At 36.9% G+C, this 21,844-nt stretch overlaps 1 protein-coding gene across 2 annotated transcripts in view; it reads left to right on the top strand.

The window, feature by feature from the left end:
- The window catches only part of HPSE2 (heparanase 2 (inactive)), a 660,017-nt gene that overhangs the window by 437,675 nt on the left and 200,498 nt on the right, over positions 1–21,844 (top strand). For both annotated transcript variants that reach the window (XM_053207788.1, XM_027062819.2), the window contains exon 6: positions 5,646–5,693. In XM_053207788.1, the coding sequence (XP_053063763.1) occupies positions 5,646–5,693 (48 nt within the window). The remainder of the gene's footprint in view (positions 1–5,645; positions 5,694–21,844) is intronic.

Genomic DNA, 21,844 nt, shown 5'->3' with positions numbered 1-21,844 from the left:
AGAATCCAGTTTTTAGGGTTGCATTCTGTGGTCCAAAAGTAGAAATCAAACCCCAAAGACCATGAGTAAAGATGTGCCTTATTATAAGAGAGAGCTGTGATATGCCCTGGGAGAGAAGGCTCAACAATATTTCAGATACGTCATATGTGCAGGTGGATAACAAAGGAAAGAAATTCTCCCAGATTTGGGATCTCTTGGGGGAGGAAAGGAACTCTCACAATGAAAGGGGATATTTTGTTCTTTTCCATAGCAGCAGATTGGCTCCAATGGGAAAGATCCTCCCAATACTGAAAGGTCTGCCTGGCACTGGCCAATTTCCTTTGATATAAGTCCTTGCCCTTTCCCTCTCTTATCCTTTGCACAACTAGGTGTCAGCATGAGGGCAGACATCTCTTGTTCTCTGAGATAATCATCCAGGATTTCTGTCTTCATAATTCAGGTGTGGAGACATCCAACTTTGGAAAACCAAGATCTTCCCCTTTTGTTATTCACATCCTGGGTCATCTTTTACTTATACATTCATAGACCTAAATCTAGGGATTAGAATGGAAGTAGATGGCTGAAAATCCTTGGATAATACCAGACACTAAACGGAATTTCACTTTCCCAGTGGTATTTCACTCCTGACAGCACTAGTCCGTGTGCATGTTATTCCACCTCTAATATTACCATTGCTGAGCATTCTGCAGCTGTGTTGAAGTCACTCACTTATGTGGTTTGGGCTAGTTTCTGAGAAACACGCAGAACTAGAGAGCAGAAGAATCCATCAATGTTAAATTTGAACAAGAAAATGATGATCTTTTTGGATTTGTTGCCTTCCACAGTGCCAATATAGATATAAAAACAAAGTATAGAAATGATACAGATATAGGGTAGTTACAGAGAGCCCTAATTTTCAGGGAAGGAGCATGGGGGTGGGGGGAAGCCCCAGACTCAGTAATGTCTATTCCTTGGGGTTTTGTCTAATTAATTTCCTTTATGTGTTATTTCTGTGGTTGTTTTTTGTATTTTAGTTTTAAAAATATATATCAAAGACTTCTGAAAACAGAACATTTCCCTCATTTGAGATAAATTTTTTATACTTTTCAAAAAATAAGGGTATGTTTGGTCATCTTAGTAGTATTTGGAAATGCATATTTTGTTTGACATTATTTGTGAATTAGATTTTTGCTCCTCAGAATAAGTGTAGAAATGCTTCCATATGTTTGAAGTTGGTTTCATCATTTGGCTAGGAGGGAAAAAGGAAGAACGTAGTTTATAGCAATTTTCATGTGAATACATATTTAATAATGGCATTTCCTCAAAGTTAGCTAAAACAGCTTTTCTATTGCTTCAATATACTACTAAAGATAATAATATCGTTTGTTTCTAAATATTACATTGTAATTGAAATATTCTTTAAATATAATGAAACTAAACCATAGTTTACTATTTTGATTTCTTATACAAAATATGATCTTAAGTGAGGATCTGACTTCAATTTTTTCCCCCAAATAGCCACAAATCACATAGCATCATTAAAAAAATGCTTCAGTTTTTCATATACTAAAATTCTTTTCCATGTAATAAATTCATATGTATAACTTAAAAAAATTGTTCTGTTCCATAGGTCTCCTTACTAATTCCTAATCTCTTTATTAGTTCCTAAGATCTCCTTTCTAATTCCTAGGAATGTTTTAATAATTGTGGGGTTTATGGTATATTTTATTATATGGTAGATCAAATAAATGTCCCTTCATTATTCCATTTTTAAGGAATATTCTTGGCTTCCTCGAGATGAATGTTAGAATGATTTTGCAAAGTTTCAAAAATATCTGCTGGGTTTTTTTATTAGAATTTCATTAAACCCATAAATTAGTTTAGGAAGGATAATTGATTTTCCTATCCAGGATCATGGTAGGTCTTTTCCTTTATTCAATTTAAAAATATTTCTCTGTAAACTATAATATTCTATATAAGGGTCCAATATATTTTATATTTAATTATAGATTTTATAGATTTTCTTTGAGGAATATGGGGTAGGTTGTGGGGGGAGAATATTAGCCTTACTTTGAATGTTCCTAACTCTAGTTTTCCCACTCTTTTTATATTGCTACTTTTAATAATGGAAAGTTACTTAAGGACTTAATTATCAACCTATAGCAGAACAAACTATCCAATATATATGAGGATCTCCAGATTATAGTATCATGAAGAACAAGTTTCCAACTTTTAAGACACCAAATTAGATGAGTTCTTATTTTTTAATTTTTTTTTTTTTTGAGAGAGAGAGAGAGAGAGAGAGAAACAGAGTGCGAGCAGGTGAGGGGCAGAGAGAGAGGGAGACACAGAATCTGAAGCAGGCTCCAGGCTCTGAACTGTCAGCACAGAGCCCAATGTGGGCTCGAACTCCAGAGCCAGGAGATCAAGCCCTGAGGCAAAGTTGGACACTTAACCCACTGATCCACCCAGGCACCCCAGGTGTCTTCTTAATTGCCTACCCAGCCCAGACCCTTTTAGCCAAGCAGGGCATTGATGATTTTTTTTTCCTCCTAATTTTCTTGTGAATGCATAGCTGTTATCATCAATGACTATTTAGTTCCAGTTCTTTGAGGCATATTCAAGAGAATTGGAATACATTCACCAACATCAGCATCAAAAGTCTGTTCCTGGGTTGCCCATCAACTTCTTGAGTGCTCCATCAGTGTTACTCAGTGGGTCTTTTTTCATTCTTACATTCCAAGCCTCCCATCTCTCTGCAGTCATCTCCTTCCTGTTTGTCCACAGCAGTACCTTTCACATTTACCATAGCCAGAGTGATCTTCCTGAAACTCAAATCTGATCCTGATACTCCCTTATTTGTTTAGACACAGGATAAATCCAACAAATATACGTGAAGAAAGAGCCAGCTGTATTTTGCAATGTTATGTTGGGTACTAGTCCTACAAAGATAAATAGGAGCTGGACTTGTACCTAGTTGTTAAGGGGGAGAAACCAGACTTGTTAGCATCATAGGCTAGCAGCTAGTGACCTGACCAGCCTGACTTCCTGTCATTCCCTTACCTGTCCTCTAACATCCAGTCATGTTGGACTCCTGAGAACACACCACCTTGCTTCTACCTTGCTTTGCTCAGGCTGTTCTTATGTCTGGCCTGCTCTTCATGGCAAAATCCTACCCTTCTTTCAATGCCATATTCAGTATCATGTGCAGTGTAAAGCTTTTCTCAATGTTTATCTCTCTTATAACACCACAGAAGGTAGAGCTAACTGCTCCCTTGACTTGCTGTCCCACAGCAATTAGTTTGTACGAGTAGTACACCAACAGAAACTCTGATAGCTGATGGTCTCTGGGTCTTTCTTCTTGGCTTCAGGGTGGTTGTAGTATGGCAGAGGCCCCTGGTCAGTCACTTTTGATACCTGCTTCATCATATTCTCTTACAAATAGGCATGAAATGCTCAAGTCTGAGAGGAAGCCAACAAGCAAAGAAGGTAAATTGCTAGTATTTTCTCAAGGCAAGAATTCAACTTATTATTATTCTCATTTTTTTTTTTTTTTGCATCTTAGAGTTCTACTGTACTTCTTGGCCTCAGTGAAAACAGCTTGGAGGCAGCATAGAATCCTTGAAAGAGGGTAGGGCTTGGAGTCAGAGAACCTGGGTTTAGTCCACACTAGCTCTATGAATTTGAGCAAGTCACATAACCTCTACCAGATTCAGCCTTCTGGACCATAAATCAGAAATATTCACTACGTACCAGGTGGTTTTGAGGCTATGTGAAATTATATCTACAAGAAGCTAAAAAACATCTTATAGTGATAAATCACTATAAATGTTAGTGTTATTTTTATTATGGTTATTTTATATGTAAATTAAGACAATTTTACATAAAATATTTCTATTTTCAAAATTTTCCAGCTTGTATTTATTGCTTTGCTTCGTCATGCCCTGCTTCCCAAGAAGTGCTACTAAGAGGGGTGGCATAACTCCATAAAAATGGGCTGTTTGGGATGTCTGGAGACACTATTTCTCCAGCCAGGAGAGAAGTTAGTAATTTGTATAATGGAATCAATAATAACTATCTTACCAAGCAAAAGAGTTTTGAGAATTATAAGAAATAACACATGTGAATGGCTGGTACTAAGTAGGTACTCATTCCTTCAATCTCCATTTACATTTTGGTCTTACCCATCAAACCAATTCCATTCCTTGATCACGCCTATGTTCCATTTCCCATATTCTTGCTCCTGGACTACTAAATGGTACTGGAGAAAACAGACAAAGCCATACAGACAAGAACCAAGCTGCCACCTCCTCCCCTTCCCCTCCTCTCCCATACTCTTTCTCCTATCGACCCCATCTCCCTCTCCTTCTTTGTCATCTTTTATAAAGTTCACTGCAATGCTAAACAGCAGTACTGGCATCCTCTCTCTCTCTCTTTCAGTCCTGCAAAGATTAAGTACTCTTCCACCATCATGACAAAGCAGAGCCTCTGTTTGGGCAGCACATGGCAACCCCTTTGCCATGTGTCTCCCTGCCAGATTGTGCTGGGATAGGGTGGGATAGGACCTTCTTGACAAAACACTGTCTCCCTTCTTAGCGAAAGAGTTCTTTGGTTATGATGTATTGATGGAAAAGTGCTTCTGTCTGAAGAAGAGTTCCCCTCCAGGGTCTCAGAGTTGAAAGGAATATCTTGAAGAACTGAGAAACTCCTTTTGATTTCCTGTATCTGGGTGTAACTGTCTCAAATAGTAACAATGGCTTTGACAGCAGATGGCCTCAGAACATGTGGATGGAGATAATGGAGAAAAGTAGGTAGTTGGGTCATTCACAGACTTGAAGTTTATGACACCTTGTGGCCTCTGTGGGGCCTTGTATGCTTCTTCCCAGTTCTTTGGTTTTGGTAGAAGCATAGAAGGCTGGGGGATTAATAAAATAAGGCTTTGCTGTGTGTTTTGTGAGGAAACAGGTCTGGTTTCCCTTTTGAGCTGAGCAAATGTCAGATGACACTCAGTCCTCTACTTCACTGCTTCAGAAATAGTTAGATGTCTCTGTGTTATATGTAAGTGATGAATCACTAAATTCTACTACTGAAACTAACATAACGCTGTTTGTTAACTAACTAGAATTTAAATAAAAACTTGAAACACTAAAAAGAAAAAGATTTCTCTGTGTGGTATTCAGTTTTCTACACTCAGATAGGCATGGCAGCCATCCCTGGGGTGTATTTGATAGTGCTTTATACTTACATAACAAAATTGGGTTTTGCCATGCTCTCTTCAGAAGGAGAGGACTAAGGTTTTTCAAAGGCATCTATCTATTGTGGTATCATTCTGGGAAATGTTACTGTTTATTTGTTTCCTAGCAGATTTCAGAGTCTTCAGAGAATAGAAAATGGGAGAGAGAAATTTTGTTCATGGGGAAAGTGATGTGGAAGCCATCAGGCAAGGGTTTGGGAAGACAAACATAGAGAGCATGCTGTACTGGGGTCTTGATTTCTAGATGGTAAAGGACATGTGGAGAGGTGAAAGTACCCTTACCTTCACCTTCTGTATACTTTAACTTGCAGTAACTCCAGATAGGCCATAATTGTGGCTGTGGACTCTCAGCCCAAAGATTGGCCTGATCTATGTCTCAGCTTATTTTATTTGTTCTTTCTGTTCCTTATAGATTCATGAAGGTGGCAGGAAGCACAGTGGATGCAGTTACCTGGCAACAGTAGGTATTCACCATTTTTGCTCTTACTTATTATCAGCTACTGTGAAATGAGAGATAATAAGTTGTTATGAAGTTTATACCTGACATCTAATAAGCCACTCTCTATCCTCCAAGAGAAAAAGTTAAAACTAACTCCAAAGCTGTTCTTATGATGCATACTATCTCATGGGAATATAATTTTGTTTTGTTGTTGCAAATTTTTTTTAAAAAACACTAAAAGCTCAGCTATTATGGACACTTTTAAATTAATATGTCATCAGTGAACAGGTAATGGGAATCTGAGCATGCCACCACTCATCTGAGCTTTTCCTTGAGAATAAATTTCCTTAAGAGAGGAAGTAGTGTTCAATAGTCAACATATCATGTGAAAAATAGCAACACTTCATTATGGTAATGGCAGTGGTCTTAAATAGTGCCTAGAGTGTTACTAACATGAAGCAATTTTAAAAAATGGAATATGAAGGGAATGAAGCAGCCTCAAGAGAGGATAAACCCTAGTATTCCAGGAAGAAGCTTACAGTGGGAAAGACCTGTTACCTTAAGGGTATCTTGATTTGTAAAGTTAATTATCAGATACATAAATTAATTTTAAGTTTCCTTATGGTATTTGTGCTGGCATGTCAGTATCTCACAATGTCTCACCAATTTTTTACTGGAATCTTGCCCTTCCTTTTTGTAAGAAATCTATCCCACAGCATCTTCCAGGTCATCTCTCATCTAATGTAGTCCCCACGGCTCAGACATGTGCTCCTATTCTGGGCCCTCATAGCTGTCAACTATGACCACCTTTCTCAGTGACTCTAAACCTGCCTGCCTAACACATTTACTTCCTCTGTTTTAAGTGGTCACAGTATCCTTTGGGATGCATGACAGTTGTGAAAGCAAGAACAGTGGATGAAATCTTCATTAATTATCCCAAAAGGATTTTTGACTGTTAGCAATCAATAACTTCAATCATAATGGAAAATATTTTATTAGCCATTTGTACTTAGTTTCTCTAAACATCAAGTTCTAAAGGTTTCCAGAAATTTTTATCCTCCTTCAGTTTGTTTTGTGAGTCATGGATTGAGTAGGTCTAAGGATCTTGTCTTCCCCATGTTTAAAACCCCTCAGTGGCTTCCCTTTGCACTTAGACAAAAGGCCAAACTCTCTACTCTGTCCTATAAGGAAGGTGCCTTGTGTTTGACCTCTGCTGCTTCTAGTAGTTTGACCTCTAGTACCACCCTAACCTTACTCATTCTGTCCCAACACCATAATGGTCTTTCATTTTTTAGAAGGTTCACATGCATGTCTTCCTCAGGATCTTTGTATGTGCTATTGTCTCTGCCTAGAATGCTGTTGTCCTATTTGTTTATGTGGCTAGCTCCTTCTCATCTCTAAATACTCAACTGACATGTTATCTTCTTTGAGAGGCCTTCCCTGATGATCCTATCTGAACAGATTGTGTTTAATTTTCTTTCTTAGCTCTTTTTTTTCCATGGTACTTTATACAACTTATATTTTTCTCTTAATTTATTATTGTAATTTGTGTGTTTTTCCGTTCCACCAGAATATCATTTAGTTCCAACATGCTTATTTAGTCTATTGTTTATTGGGCCTTTACTGAGAGAAGATAGCAATAGTGATGATCATAATGTGGCAGGAACTGTTGTAAACCTTTTGTGCCTTACCATAACTGATCTTCACAGCAACCAAATGAGTTTGGGGGTACTTTTATCTCTTACATAACTTAAAGGAAGTTGTAGAAAATCCAAACATTACACAGTAAATGGCAGATTGTGAACTTAAAGTTGAGTCTGTCTCACTCCAAGGGCTATTCTCTTAACTGTTACTACTTTGATTACACAACAATGCTTTTTTTACTGAAAACATTACATTCTACTGGGCAATTCAAATTCTCTTCACTGTCTTTAATCAAAGGCTATCTGGATAATGTAGTGTAAAGGCTGGAACTTGAAGAATTTGCAGTGTTTATAAGGAGAAATTAAGAGATCAGTGTATGAAAACTATTGGGTAAGAATGTAAGGCTTACTCAGTTACTATGACTGACAAGGAGGATTGGAAAAAGTTTTTCTTCCATATTCAAACACTTTCCATAGCACAAATGGAATGAAGTGAGCACAGTATTTTGTTTATAGTGGAGAAATAAAATTTTTATAAATATATTTTGTTTATTAGCTATTTTTAAAATATTGGCCACTTCTCAAGATAAATGTCATGTGTTTGCAACTACTCTAAAAATACCCCCCAAAGCAGGCAAGGGGTTGTGTTTCTTTTGGCTCCAGGACCAGCACTCATCTGGGGACAACCAGTAGCACCTGGAATCCACCATTTATCCCTTCCAGCCATAGTTTTCAATCAAGACTTGGAGTAGTCATGGAACAATTCCAGGAAATCCTGGCCAGAAGAATTCAATGAAAATTAAAGCCAAATACCATGTTTCTCTAACCCTGAGAAATGTCGAGGTGAATTTCTTAATAATGTAAAGAAATCAAGAGTCATTATCAGAAAAAATTAAAAGAACATAGAATTTGCCAATATATATCGATATATAGGTAGCCAAAAGAATCAATTCAGTACTGGAATATTGAGCTTGGAGCTTGAAGAAGAACCCTGAGTCCGAAGTAATAAATAAATAGGTCTATATAGTTAGCCTGTTTTGATTTGAAAGTTCATGCTCTTGGATTTTGAGTAGAAGATACATGACTTAATGACTGGTCCTGCCCAACCCAGCAAGAGTTACTGGGATGAAGTTCCAACTACAGAAGTAGTGCAGTAGTTTGTATCAGTTATCAGTGCTAAATCTGGACCAAATAAATAATAAATAAATAATACACACACACACACACACACACACACACACACACACACTGGAGAGCGACCAAAAGGCAGCAAAAACTGGAAAAAGTTATTCAATCCTTGAAAGAAGTGAATGATACTAGTGAGATCTGTGGTTACTTAAGAATCCATGCAGTATGTTGTGGCTAAAACTCAAACAAAATACATGATTATATTGGTTTGAGATCTCAGAAGGAATCAGAAGGTAGAAATCTCAGAAAGAAGGAGCTATGGGCAAAACACCAAATATGCACATAAACTTCCTTCAGATCTTTGCCTGATCCATGAAATGTGCATATTCAAGGGAGACTCCAAGGAGCCTGGTAGAAAATAACAACTGGAAACCTGAAAAAGTTGAACAGTGATTTCAGCTGCAATCTGTCACATGAGGGACAGCTTGGAACTTGAATTTCACAGATTTAGAGAGACTTGATAAACACCTTGTGCTTTCCAGTGAAAATTAGGAGTTATGCCTCAGGAGTAAAGTCTTGTCCTGGGACAAAGGATTTTCCCTAATTCTAATGTATAGCCAAAACAGATTCACCCTAACAAAGCGTAAACTGAAGCTGCCACAAGTTGGATGATCAGCCATTCATCCAACTTCCTGCTAGATCCAAAACAAACACTCTTCTGTTTCTATAAAATATCATCCACACTTCACAGTATACAATTAAACAATTACTAGATATGCAAAGAAACAGAAAAATGTGACCCATGGCCAAAGAATGAGCAATAAATAGAAACCCTGAGATAATTTAGGTAATGGAATTAGCCCCACATTGGGCCCTCTGCTGTCAGAGCAGAGCCCGCTTCAGATCCTCTATCTTCCTCTCTCTCTGCCCCCCCACAGCTCTCCCTCTCTTTCTCTCTCTCTCTCTCTTTCTCTCACTCTCTCTCTCAAAATAAATAAATAAACATTAAAAAAATAAAGAATGTTCATAGCAGGCAAAAACTAGAAACAACCCAGGTGTCCATCAGCAACAGAATAGATTAAACAAACTGTTGTGTATTCATACAAAGGAATGTGCCTCAGCAAGGTCAAAGAACAAACTAATGATATACTCCACAACATGGATGAATCTCAGAGTCATTATGCTAAGTGGAAAAAGCCTTATGTTAAAAAGAACATTTATATATTGCAATTATATGAAGTTTTAAAAATTAGAACATTGCTTTTATAGGTTGTAGAGGGTAGGGATATGGATTGAGAGGGAAGGGCACATGAGGAAGTTTTTTGGGGTGATTGTAATCTTAATAGGGGATTTGGGTACATAGGAATGTGCATTTGTTAAAATTCATCAAATGGCATTCTTAAGATTTGTGCATATCATTATATATGTAAAATTTACTTAAGAAAAAGAACTATAAACAGATGTTAACTCTAGTTAACAATATGCCTGATAAAGTGTTGTCTACAACTTACTTTGAAATGCTTAAAAACATAAAATGGATCAATGAATGGATAGAGTGATAGATAGATTGATAAATGTGAGATAGAGAAAGTATAGTAAAATGTTAATTGTAGAACCTAGGTGGTAGATCTACGGTTTTCACTATACATTATATATATATATATATATATATACACATATATATATATATACACACACACACACTATATACACTATATATTTCTACCTGTCTCTGTTAGAAATTTTTTATAATAAAATATTGTGGAAAAGCCTAAATTGTTACACTAAATAATGGCATCTATTATATAATACAATAAATTGCTGTGAAAATATTTATGTGAAAAACATAAGAATTGGGAAAATGCTTTTGTTAAGTGAATAAAGTAAAATATAAAATATACAAATCATACTTCAATAATATATAAAAATTCACATAAACTCAAAAGGCACTAATAGGTTAATAGTGTTTATCTTTAGATGTAGGGAGTATTGAGACTCTTTTATTCCCATTTTTACTTTTCTTTTTTTCTGTAATAAGCACATATTGCATTTTTGTTTATAATAGAAACCATCAGTACCCAGCTCCACCCTTCTCACCCCCATATTCACCTCTCCAGAAACAAATGTCACAATTTTAGCCGCTTCTATTTGTTTCCATATTTCTAAACAACAGTCTGATGCTGCTATGTCTTGATTTTTTTTCCAGTTCAAGTATTATCTATAAACTTCCTATTATGGAATATGAGAATTTAGCTCTCATACCTCTCTAGCTCTTCATACGCTGAAATACTTTACTTTCCCCATCTTCCAATATTTTATATCGAAGTATTGGTTAGATCAGAGTTCAGCATTCACATTTTTATTACTATGTAAATATGACTCACAGCAGAGAATGTAGTGTGCTATGGTTATTTTCTTTCTTTCTTTCACAACTTCCTGTTTTCCCTGGAGCTAATAACTAGTTTCCTATTAATCTATCCCTAATTCATCCCTAAACTCTGTACCAGAGGGGTAAACCTCCTCTCTCTCTCTCTCTCTCTCTCTCTCTCTATCCAGACACCCCAGGTAGCCATCAGTTTCATCTTGTCCTTGTCCTGCTGTCCTGAAGCCATCCCTCCTCTGATCCCATCTGGACTGGGTTGATCTCAGTGCTTCCTGCACAGCTGTTGTCCTGGGTTCTCCCTTCACCATCATCGTAGGGATTCCTTTTGACTCTCTTTATTTATTGGATCCATGCCTTTTTTTGAGGTTTACTCCCTCATTTTGGTGGAACATTTTTTTTTCTAGGAACTTCCTGAGAAAAGATAAATGAGGGGTAAACATGTTGAGACCTTGTATTAAAGTTTGATTTATATTTTGGATGCATACAGATTTCCCTCAGATTTTGATGCTTTAATTCCATTTTATTCTAGTTTTTCCTGTAACTGTTGAGAAATCCGATGCCTTTTTAATCTCCAGTTCTTTTATTTGCCTTGTTTTTTTTTTTTTCTCTCTTGGTACATTTAAGATCTTTTCCTTGTCCCCAGTGATCCTTTATGCAACTGTCTTTATATTCTGTTCACTAGATGTAGATCCTCTCAATCTGAAATTCATACCCTTCAGTTTGGGAAATTTTCTTGATCTTTTTTTCTTTGATAATTTTCTTCATTTTATTTTTTGTGCTTTCTCTTTCTGGAACTTCTGCTAGTCAGATATCAGGACTCCTCAAATAGTATTCTAATTGTTATATATTTTCTCTCCTTTCTTTTTCTTCTGTTTTCTGATAAATCTACTTAATCATCTAAATTTTCTGTTGAAATTTTCATTTCTGTTATCATATATCTAATTTCCAAAAGCTCTTTTTGTTCCTCAAGCCTTCCTGTTAATGACCTCTCCTTTACTTATTTACTTATTTCTGGATGCAGTTACCTTCTGTTTTCTCTCTGAGGATATCAACTTTAGGTGTTTGTTTATTTTGCTCCTTTTCTTCTTTTCTATTCCTTCCCTCCCCACCTTCATCCCTCCCTCCTTTCCTTCCTTCTCTTGTTTCTTTCTTTCTCCAATATTTTTTTTTATGATTTCTATATTAAATTGTTTCCTCTATGTTCTTCTCTCCTTCTGCCATTTCTTTATTTTGGTTTTTGTCTTTCACATTAAAGATTTTCCTCAAATGTCAAATGATTCTTGGATCTCTACTCATATTTAAGAAAGAGGCATGTAAAGCTGATTGGACATTTTTTGTTTATGGATATTTCTTCTTAATAATGGGGGTCTATGTAGGGTGATCTGGCTGGGTTGTTACATTAGGGTACTCTTAACTGTCTATATCTGTTGGTTTTTTTCTCTTATGTAATTTAGTTTTTCCAGAGAAGAATTCTCCCTTCTCTCATCTCAGAAATATAAGTCAGCAGGTATTCTCACATTTGAGGAAGGGGACTAGATATCTTATTGTTTACTATGTAGGCTTTTTACTCCTCTTGTTTGCAGTATGGTTGACCCCACCTCAACTGTGCATGGTGTCTCTGACTCTGGCTTAACGGCTGATGTGCTGCTTTATTGGAAATGCAGCAGTTTCTTAACTGTGTAGGGGGCAGTGGTCCTCCAACATTTTTGTCTCAGAACCCTTTCACTCTTGAAAAACATTGAGTGCCCAAAATAATTTTTAGGAAAATCATATTTATAGATATTTACTATATTAGAATTGAAACAGAAATTTTTTAAATGTTTATTTTTAAATAATTACATTTTACCATAAAAATGTATTTTATAAAATAACTATATTTTCTCAAAAACAAAAAAAATTAAGTGAGGAGATTGGCATTATTTTATATTCATGCAGATCTCTTTAATACCTAGCTTAATTGAAGATGTGCAGACATGTCTTCTTATATGTTCTATGGCAATATGTTGTTTGGATTTAAGAATATGAAGAAAATTTTAGTGTGCCTGGGTGGCTCAGTCAGTTAAGCATCGAACTTCAGCTCAGGTCATGATCTTGCGGTTAATGAGTTCGGGCCCCACATCAGGCTCTGTGCTGATGGCTCAGAGCCCGGAGTCTGCTTCAGATTGTGTGTTTCCTTCTGTCTCTGCCACTCCCCACTCGCTCCCTGTCTCTCTCTCAAAAATAAATAAACATTTCAAGAAAATTTAAAAAAAAAGATTATGAAGAAAATTTTCCCTCCCAGAGATACATATCTAGGAAAGGGAGGATTACTTGAATAACCTTTTTCAGATTATTATGGCTATTTTTCTAGATATTACACCAAAATTCAGTTAAGTGATAGTTTCCTAAAGGTTAGTTGTAGTGTGAAATATGAAGCCATATCAGTGAACTTTTCAGACTCCGATGTATAAAAGTATGTTGGTCTTATGTTTTGAATATATCTTTTACCCATGCATGATTCTGTAACATCATGCATTGATCATTTGGAAAATATTGCTTTACTGAGTTATGAGTTATACAGATCTCCCAAATGCTAACACATTTCATTTTGAAACCTCAAAAAAAAAAAAAAAAAAAAAAGCACATTCATTAATATCACCACTGACCCAATCAGAAAAGCCTTGTTAAGGTTTGGAAAGCTGACAAGCTCATGATAGCAGGTACAAATATTCTAAAATTCTAATTTTCACCTAACAGCTCAAAATTTATAATCAGCAGCAAGTTCTGATTGTTTTCATTGAAGTGACATGCTTGTTTTGTTCATTTTTGAAAAAAAAAATATCTTCCAAATACCCAAGTCTGAACAACTAAAATTTGCCTGTCATTCTTTTAATAAAAAAATTGTCCTATGAAAAACATGACCAGTTCAGTTTGCAACTCAGTTGCTGTTGAGGTGAAGTCTTTTATGTTTATTTCTATTTATTCATATAGAATATTTTTTTAAATGTGTACTCAGGTTAAAATTTAATAAAGTTATTAGTTTTAATACTTGATCACAGAAATTATTAAGTGAAATTGCCATTTTTGTTTTATTGCAAGTGTGTGACAGTAGTCCCCAGCAGTCTGCTGCTCCTGACTTGATTGTGTACTTTTGTCCACTGTTGCTTTTGTACCATCAGTTCAAACGTCAACATAGTTTTTCCAATACAAATGAGAACCAAATAAGTTATCTAACCCTTTCTATATTTCATCTATCTATATGTAGTGCCAATACACCAAGTATATTTTAGTGTCATTCCTATGAAAGAAGATCTTTATCAATGATTAGTTGGTGTTGACATTAGATGGATACAAGAAAAAAAGCTTCATCTTTAGGCTTATACAGACATTAATATTCTGAGATATTAACTTTGTCTTCACCTTTGCAGCTAGATCTTTAATTTAACAAATTCCTGAATTGTTGAGAAGTGGCACTAGGGTGATTTCTTTCACTAACTTACCGACTTCATTCAGCAGGCATTCAGTAATATCGATTGTACAGACTCTATCAGTCCCTCAGCTATGTGGTGCACCACATGCAGTATGATTACCTACTCTTTAAGATGCTTTTTATAAATTTAAAATTTAGAGAAGTCTTCAAAATAATTTTAAAATGTGATTGCAACACAAGACAACAAAGTGTTTTTATTTCCATAGTCATAAGAAAAACATTAGAGTTTATAAATAACTTATTGAATGATGATGGGGTTACACAGGTTACAGAAGGTATAATAGAAAATAGATTATAAAGAATACAGTAAAAGTATTGAGAACAAACTGAGTTAACTTTTGAAAGCGTATGTACTTATACACCAAAAATATCCCTTAGAAAAGTCTAGAATAGAAAACAAGAAAATATGAGTTATATGTTTCATTAATCACCAAAGCAGTGACACTGTCACATCATATGAACTGTGGAAAACCCCACTATACACTTGTGGGAAAATGATAGTGAACATGGCAAATAATTGTGTAATTATGAAAATAGTTTTGATTTCATGGACCCCCCCGAAAGGGCCCTGGGGCTTCCCAAGAGTCCCTGGACCACATTTGAACAACCACTGATGTAGCATAAGGGTAGGGATCTGACAATCTAGTTGTTTTTCAATTGCCCTGTTTCAGTTCACCTATCCCTTGTATTCCTGATGACACCTTGTGCTTCCAGCTCTGGGGACTGATAGGGAATTCAGCCTCCTCTTCCTTCTGTTTTCTAATAACATCTTTATTGTGATCTTTTTCTGTCCTATTCTCTGAGACCATGTAGGTGAATGTCCTTTTGGTTTTCTTTCTTCTTCTTTTTTTTTTTTTTTTGGTTCCATTGCCATTGTTTTAGTGGGGGTTTGGGAGAGAATTCAGTAAATACCTGTTGTTCTTGTTGTTGTTTTTAATTTTTTAACATTTATTCATTTATTCATTTTAGAGACACAGAATGTGAGCAAGTGAGGGGCAGAGAGAGAGGGAGACACAGAATCTGAAGCAGGCTCCAGCCTCTGAGCTGCAGCACAGAGCCCATCATGAGGCTTGAACTCACAAGCCACGAGATCATGACCTGAGCTGAGTCAGACACCTAACTGACTGAGCCACCCAGGTGCCCCAGGAAATGCCTGTTTTTAAACCACCATATTTAACCTGAAATTCTGCTGTCTGCTGTTTTGTTTCTCTCAGATTGTTTTTTAAGTGAACCTTTTATTGGCAGTCATGAAAAGTGTGCTGAACCATGAAGGGAAAACACTACTAAATAATGTTGTATGGCTGTAATGGTCCACACACTATTTTGGGATATTTTATATATTTTATCTTGTTTCATTCTCACAATCATCTTGGGAAAAAATAATATTCCCATTTTATAAGTAAGTAACCTTTCAGATTATTCTTAGATAAAATTTGAAAATTAATTTTTGAAAAGATATGAAATCCATTTTTAGTATTTGTCAAGTTAGGCAAGCCCAGGTGTTCTCATTGTGTGAGCGATAGCAGAGACCAACAGGATAAAATTCTATGGCTGCATTTCCCAGACATCAGTACTTTTAAGAAGCTCATCAGTTGGTTCTGACATTTAGTAAGGGTTAGGAACTACTGCCCTGGAGCTTTCTAATTGAGCATCAGTAGCCCCTGGGCACTTAAACTGCAGAGAGCACACAGTGTGTGCTTCTAGACCGGCAGCAACAGCAGCACTTGGGAACTTGTTAGAAATGCAAATTCTCAAACGTCATCCCAGAGCCACTGGCCAGGATCCAGCATTGTGCCCTAATATGCCCTCTGGGTGATGCTGGTCACACTCTAAAGCTGGAAGCCACTGCCATCAAGATTGACTGCCTAGATCTGATCTCTAAGAATACATTTATTACCAGGGTTTTTGGCATAAAACTTTCTTCAGAAGCCTCTTTTCTGACATGTGGATGGGAGAAAAGATGTAAGAAAAATTAACCTGGGAATTGGCCTTCAGAAAATCCCTGCCCCTTGTAGTCAGAGTTAAAACTTTAAGTCATCTAATTTTCAATAAGTTTTTCTCTTATAGAGAAGTCAGCACTTTTCTCTTGTTGGTCTTAGTCTGCACTTATATATATCATTCCTCACTTCTGCTGTTGCAGGAAAACGAAATATGGTGAGTCTACTACAGCTGTAGGCTTAAAGAGATCAATTTTAAGAGATCAGTTCTATAATTTAGATTTTTAGCTACATTTAAAAGCATAAAAATGAACATTAAAAAAAGTCATTGCAAGTGCAACTATAGATTTGCCTACAATATAAGTAAATGTGAGCAAAATGACTCTGAGAATAGCATCTATTGGAAATTCACGGGTAATGGGACATTAGAATGACTTGTTAAACAGAGATTCTGTTTAAAAGGAAAAATTGAAGGAATCCATCATATCAATACTCAATTTTAGAGAAAAGAGTGCTAATGAAATGTGGACCCTATTTAGAAAAAATATAGAAGCAAGATTTAACAATGTAAGTGAATCAAAAGAGTGTTTTGAGAGTGTTAAAACTTATTTAAAACACTATTTTGGAAGCAAATAACCTATGGAGCTGTGCATTATGGTTTGTTAGAAAGAACAAGGGCTTTGAAGTCAAACAGTCCTGGACAAAATCCCTCTGACCCTTAGTAGATTTGTGGCCTTGAGGAAGAAGTGAATCCTTCAGAGGGATCCTTCAGTTTTCCCATCTATTAAGTGGAGCTAATGCCTACCTCACAGAACTATTGAGAAGGCTAGGTGAGGCATGCATGAAAAGCACTTTGCACAGTACACTCAATAGGTTGAGCTCTTACAAATGTGAGTTCCCTTCTTCCTTCCCCTTCTGTCTTTCTGTGATCCTTCTCCATCTCTCTGTGCTTTTGAAAGTGTCCACTATATACAGATGCTTAGCACATATTCTATTACTGAACATTTTTATAGCATTCTGCAGATGCTCCAAGGCTTTGGCTTGTGGTCTTTTCAGCCAAAGGAGGAAACTGGGTGGTTCTGTGGAATAATCCTGTTGTGTTTTATTGATTAATCCATTCAAAACATATTTATTGAGCACCTAACAGGTTCAGGCACTGTGCTAGATACTATGGATACACTAGGGAGAAAGGAGAGACCAGATCCTGCCCCCTGGGGAGCTTAGTAGGAGTCTAGTTAGCAAAGAGTTTATCCTTCTAGTGATCACTTTGGAAACCATGCTTTTTCTCCTTCTTCCAGAAGAGGAAGGAGAATGGGAGAGGTGCTCCTGGTGGAGGAAGTAAGGATGACAATTGGAAGAAAATCCTTGTGGGCTCGAGAGAGCTGTGCTAGACAAATATCTGCTGTAGAGGATTTAAAAAGGAAAGGATAAGCAGGGAAGAAAGCCATAAATGACATATGGAACTGGGCTGCAAACAAAATTAGAGAAAAAGGAAGAGAGAGAAAGAGAACTTTCTAAAGTGAATTGAAAATTCAAAGAGCTCTTTGTGTTAGGAAGACTATATATACACAGCTGCATGTGTGTGGTGTGTTTGTGTGTGTGTGTGCGTGCGTGTGTGCATGTGTGTGTATTTAATTTTAATTGAGCATTTTCTGGGGGCAAACTTTATGTGAAGTTCTTTACAGAAGTGATCCAGAGCACAGATTTTGCTGCCTAGCAGACTGCATTCAAATCCTTAGTACCTACTGTTTGTGTGAACTTAAGCAAGTTGGTCAGAACCTCATTAGCCTTAATGACTTCTTTTGTAAATTAGGCGTAATACCTATGACACAGGTAGTAGGTTCCTTATCATCAGCCAAAGGGGTATTTGTAGCTTTTCTCTCAACCTAATTCTGGAAGGCTATGTAGCCTCCATTAGTGGCTCTCTTTACCTCAGCCATTCCCGGGGTAACTGGCTTACATGGCTACTGTTGATTTGGACTACTCCTTTCTCATTTGGAGTGTACACACATATGCAAACCCCCAAAAAAGGCATGGCATTATCTCCAGGTTTCCACAGGTATCTCCTTTGCCTAAGGAGGAAAAGTTTGAAAAACACTGGTCCAGGGCCTTGTGCATAGCTAATAACATCTGTCATTCGTTAAAGCTGCCCAGGCACATTATGTGCATTACATCAAGGGCATCTGTTAAATGTATGGGCATTAAATGGGCTGCTTTTAGAGACTTACGAGGCTTGAAATCCCAGGATCACCCCTTCTATCTTTGTGCCAGGTCCCAATCGTCCTTGTCTCAGTCACCCTGGAGCCCACCCTGGGGAAATGCTAGTTGGCAACTTCATGGGAAATGGAAAAGTGTGGATGCCAGCTTCCTCACGCTTACTTTCTTTATTCCTCTGTTAAACAAGTTTTTGGCTAGTCTGGAGTCAGACAGTCTGGTTTTAAATTCAGGCTCTAACACTTATTTATCATGTACAAGACCTTTAGCTGCACTGAGTCTTAAATAGGGTTTAAATGAATAAAGGAAGTGCTGGGGGGGGCGGGTGGAGAGCAAACCACAGTATTAGAGTGATCTTCAAGAATGTGACATTTGAGCAAAGATATGAAAGAAGTGAGGGAGTCAGTTAAGCAGACACCCTAAGGAAGTGTGTTCCAGGTGGAAGGGACAGCTAGATCAAGATCTCCAAGGTGTGAGTGGGTCTTAGATGTTCTATAATTACCCACCATGGAAGATTGCTCTGAGGATAAATGCGATGACGCATGTAAAGCGTTTAGCATAATACTTACAATCAGGAGTGTTTAGTAACTTTCGATCATATGATTGCTCAATTTTTTTATGGAAGTCACATTTCTAAATGTTCAATATGTTGCAGAATCTTTCAAAATGATTCATCTACATAGCACATGAGTGGAATGGTGCCTTTTTGAAACTGGTTTTCTTCCACACATACTCTTGACTTTTATACATACTACTTTGAGGTAAAAAATATATATATTTATTGTCTCTGAATAAGTTCCTTCCTTGGCAACAGGCATGAAAAAGCTTTAAACTGTGTTATATTAAAATTTTTGGAAGCTAAATGGGAGATGTGACCACTGTTCCCATGTCTCCAGTTCTTTTATCTTTCCTTCATTGTTTATTATCAGAAAGGTCACTACAGTCAAAAGTACAGCCACCTTCTAGGGAGGACTTTCCAATATTTCCAGCCAGCCGAACCATTTTTCCTTTCCATGTCTCTTTTCATTTTAGAAAAAAAGAATGAAAGATTTTATGTTATTAGAATCCCATTTTGGCTGTCTCAAACTGCAAATCCTTGGAGACATTGAAGCTCTATATACATAGTGTTCTGTGTGATATATTGTGTGGGGTGAGCATGATGAAAATAAAAGGGAAGAGCACTAACTGAAAGCCTTCCGTCTGCCAAACGTTGTTTTAGCTGTTTTATATAAAATTAAATCCCTGAAAGTCCTGACTACCTTGCTACTCAAAGTGTGGTCCAGATCAGCAGCATTAGCATCTCCTGGGAGTTGTTAGAAATGCAGACTCTTGGGCCTCAACACAGGCCAGTTACTAAGTCAGAATCTGCATTCTAATAAGGTCCCCAGGTGTTTCATATGCACATTATAGTCTCAGAAGTATTGCCCTGACAAGGCAAAATGAGAGCAGGTATCTTTTCTAAGTACTCACAGCTAATAAGTGATGATCCAGGATTTAACTGAGGTCTGTTCACAGAGAAGAGTGCTTACTCTATCACTATACTATTTCCCTCACCAATTCTTTTTAATAGGTGTATTTTGTAATCTACTTTATAGAGAAAAAAAGAAATAGATCAGCTTCCCCTTGAACGTACTTTGAAAGCATTTGCCCCGACAGGATGTGTATAAACACCTGGTCCAAAGCAGTGGGCCTAAAAGATGAGAACTGAGTTTGTGTGTGGCTGTGGGTGGATGAATCACATGTTCCTCTGCTCTTCTGAGGTAACCTGCCTTTCTGTTGAATTAGGGAACCCAAGTGTAATTGTTGGCAGGCTTCTCCCCAGATCCTACACTGATGAACAGAAGAATGGGGAAAGGCAGACCATGGCCTGAGGAGATGAACAATCTGGCGTAGAAGTCAGAGAATGTCTTTTTTTATGAGCAAGGAGGTATTTTTATGGTTTGCCTTGAGTGAATAGCCTCTGATGTTGGGAAAACAGACTGGGAACAGCTGGACCACACTTTGGATCAGTTGCCACAACAACTTGATACATTTGTCTCTGGTGTCATTTGATCCCTTTGAGAGCTGTATTACCTCAATGTGGATGTTTGACTTTCAGGCTTACTTTGTGCAGTAAGCACGTCTGTTTGATTGTATTCCTCAGATTACATGGAGTGTTGATTATACTCCTTTGGGAGTTTGGATTCTAGGATTACAGAACATGGTAACCTCACAAGTGACTGGATCCCAGAATCTCATAGAACCATTGTTATATTTACCACCATCAAAACTCTGATTTCCAAGGGCAAACCCTACCTGAATAGCATCTGGGAAAATTATAGAAATATTTGAAGACATCTCCAATTTTCAATTTCTGGTAATATAGTCTACATTCTCATCTCAGATGATCTTTGTGAGCAATACTTTTGAAACTTGATATCCGTACGAAAGTTATTATGTTACTATCATTATTTAGTATTTAACCTTTTTCTTGGAAAAATTAAACAAGGAATACTCACCATTTGAAGGTTTGCAAAGTAGAATTGAATGCACGTATGTGATTCTAAGAGCATCTTAATCTTTTCTCTTAAGAGATTTAGAAATGACCAGTCCCTTGATGACAGATTGAGAGTGAGCCTAGCTACTGTCACACTGGAAAGGGCTGAGTGTTCTGCGTGAATCATTTACCCTGACAGACATTTGTTCTCCTTAAGAAAAGTGGCTGCTTTCTCCTCTCTTTGATAAGAAATAGTCAGGCACTTCTGTCCCAGCTCCCAATTAATGGCGGCTGAAACTAGAGGTCCTGATAAACTTCTATTACCATGTCTGTGTCCATCATCATCACCATCACCACCTTCTCTGAAAGCCATAGGCTCTTTTCTAAAACAAAATCTCCTCTGAGAGTTCAAGAAAGCAAAGAACAACAACAACAAAATTTATGTCATTAGAAGCTATGGAGGATGGTTTTGAGCATGTGCAGGATGTAATTTCATTATAGTCTAGAGTTACATGGCTGTTTCTGGGATCAGGGAGTTTCTTAAACAGAATATACTGTTAGATGGCAGCATAACTGTGGTTTTCTGCTGGTATTTTGGTGCGGAGGTGGATGGCTGTTTCCTGTCATTTTTCCTTTGTTCCCCTCTCTATTCCCACTTCATTTCATGTAAATAAAAGGAAACAAAGAGTAACAAAAGCACCACCACCAACCAACACTTATGTTAAAGTTCCAAGCTTGGCCTATAGAATTCAAGGAATTCAAATTTTCTATAATTCTTAACAATTCACTTACATTGTAATTAGTATACTTTTTTCAATGCTTGTTCAACTTTTACATAAGATGCTTTAATGTGAATCACATGAAAAATATGGCCAAACGTTATGAGCAGTTTAACATTTGCATTTCCTGTTCTGTGTGGGTA

The sequence above is a fragment of the Acinonyx jubatus genome, chromosome D2 (assembly GCF_027475565.1).
Source record: "Acinonyx jubatus isolate Ajub_Pintada_27869175 chromosome D2, VMU_Ajub_asm_v1.0, whole genome shotgun sequence".
Taxonomy (NCBI): domain Eukaryota; kingdom Metazoa; phylum Chordata; class Mammalia; order Carnivora; family Felidae; genus Acinonyx; species Acinonyx jubatus.
The sequence above is the reverse complement of the archived record's forward strand: the minus strand, read 5'-3'. Positions and strand labels throughout refer to the sequence as shown.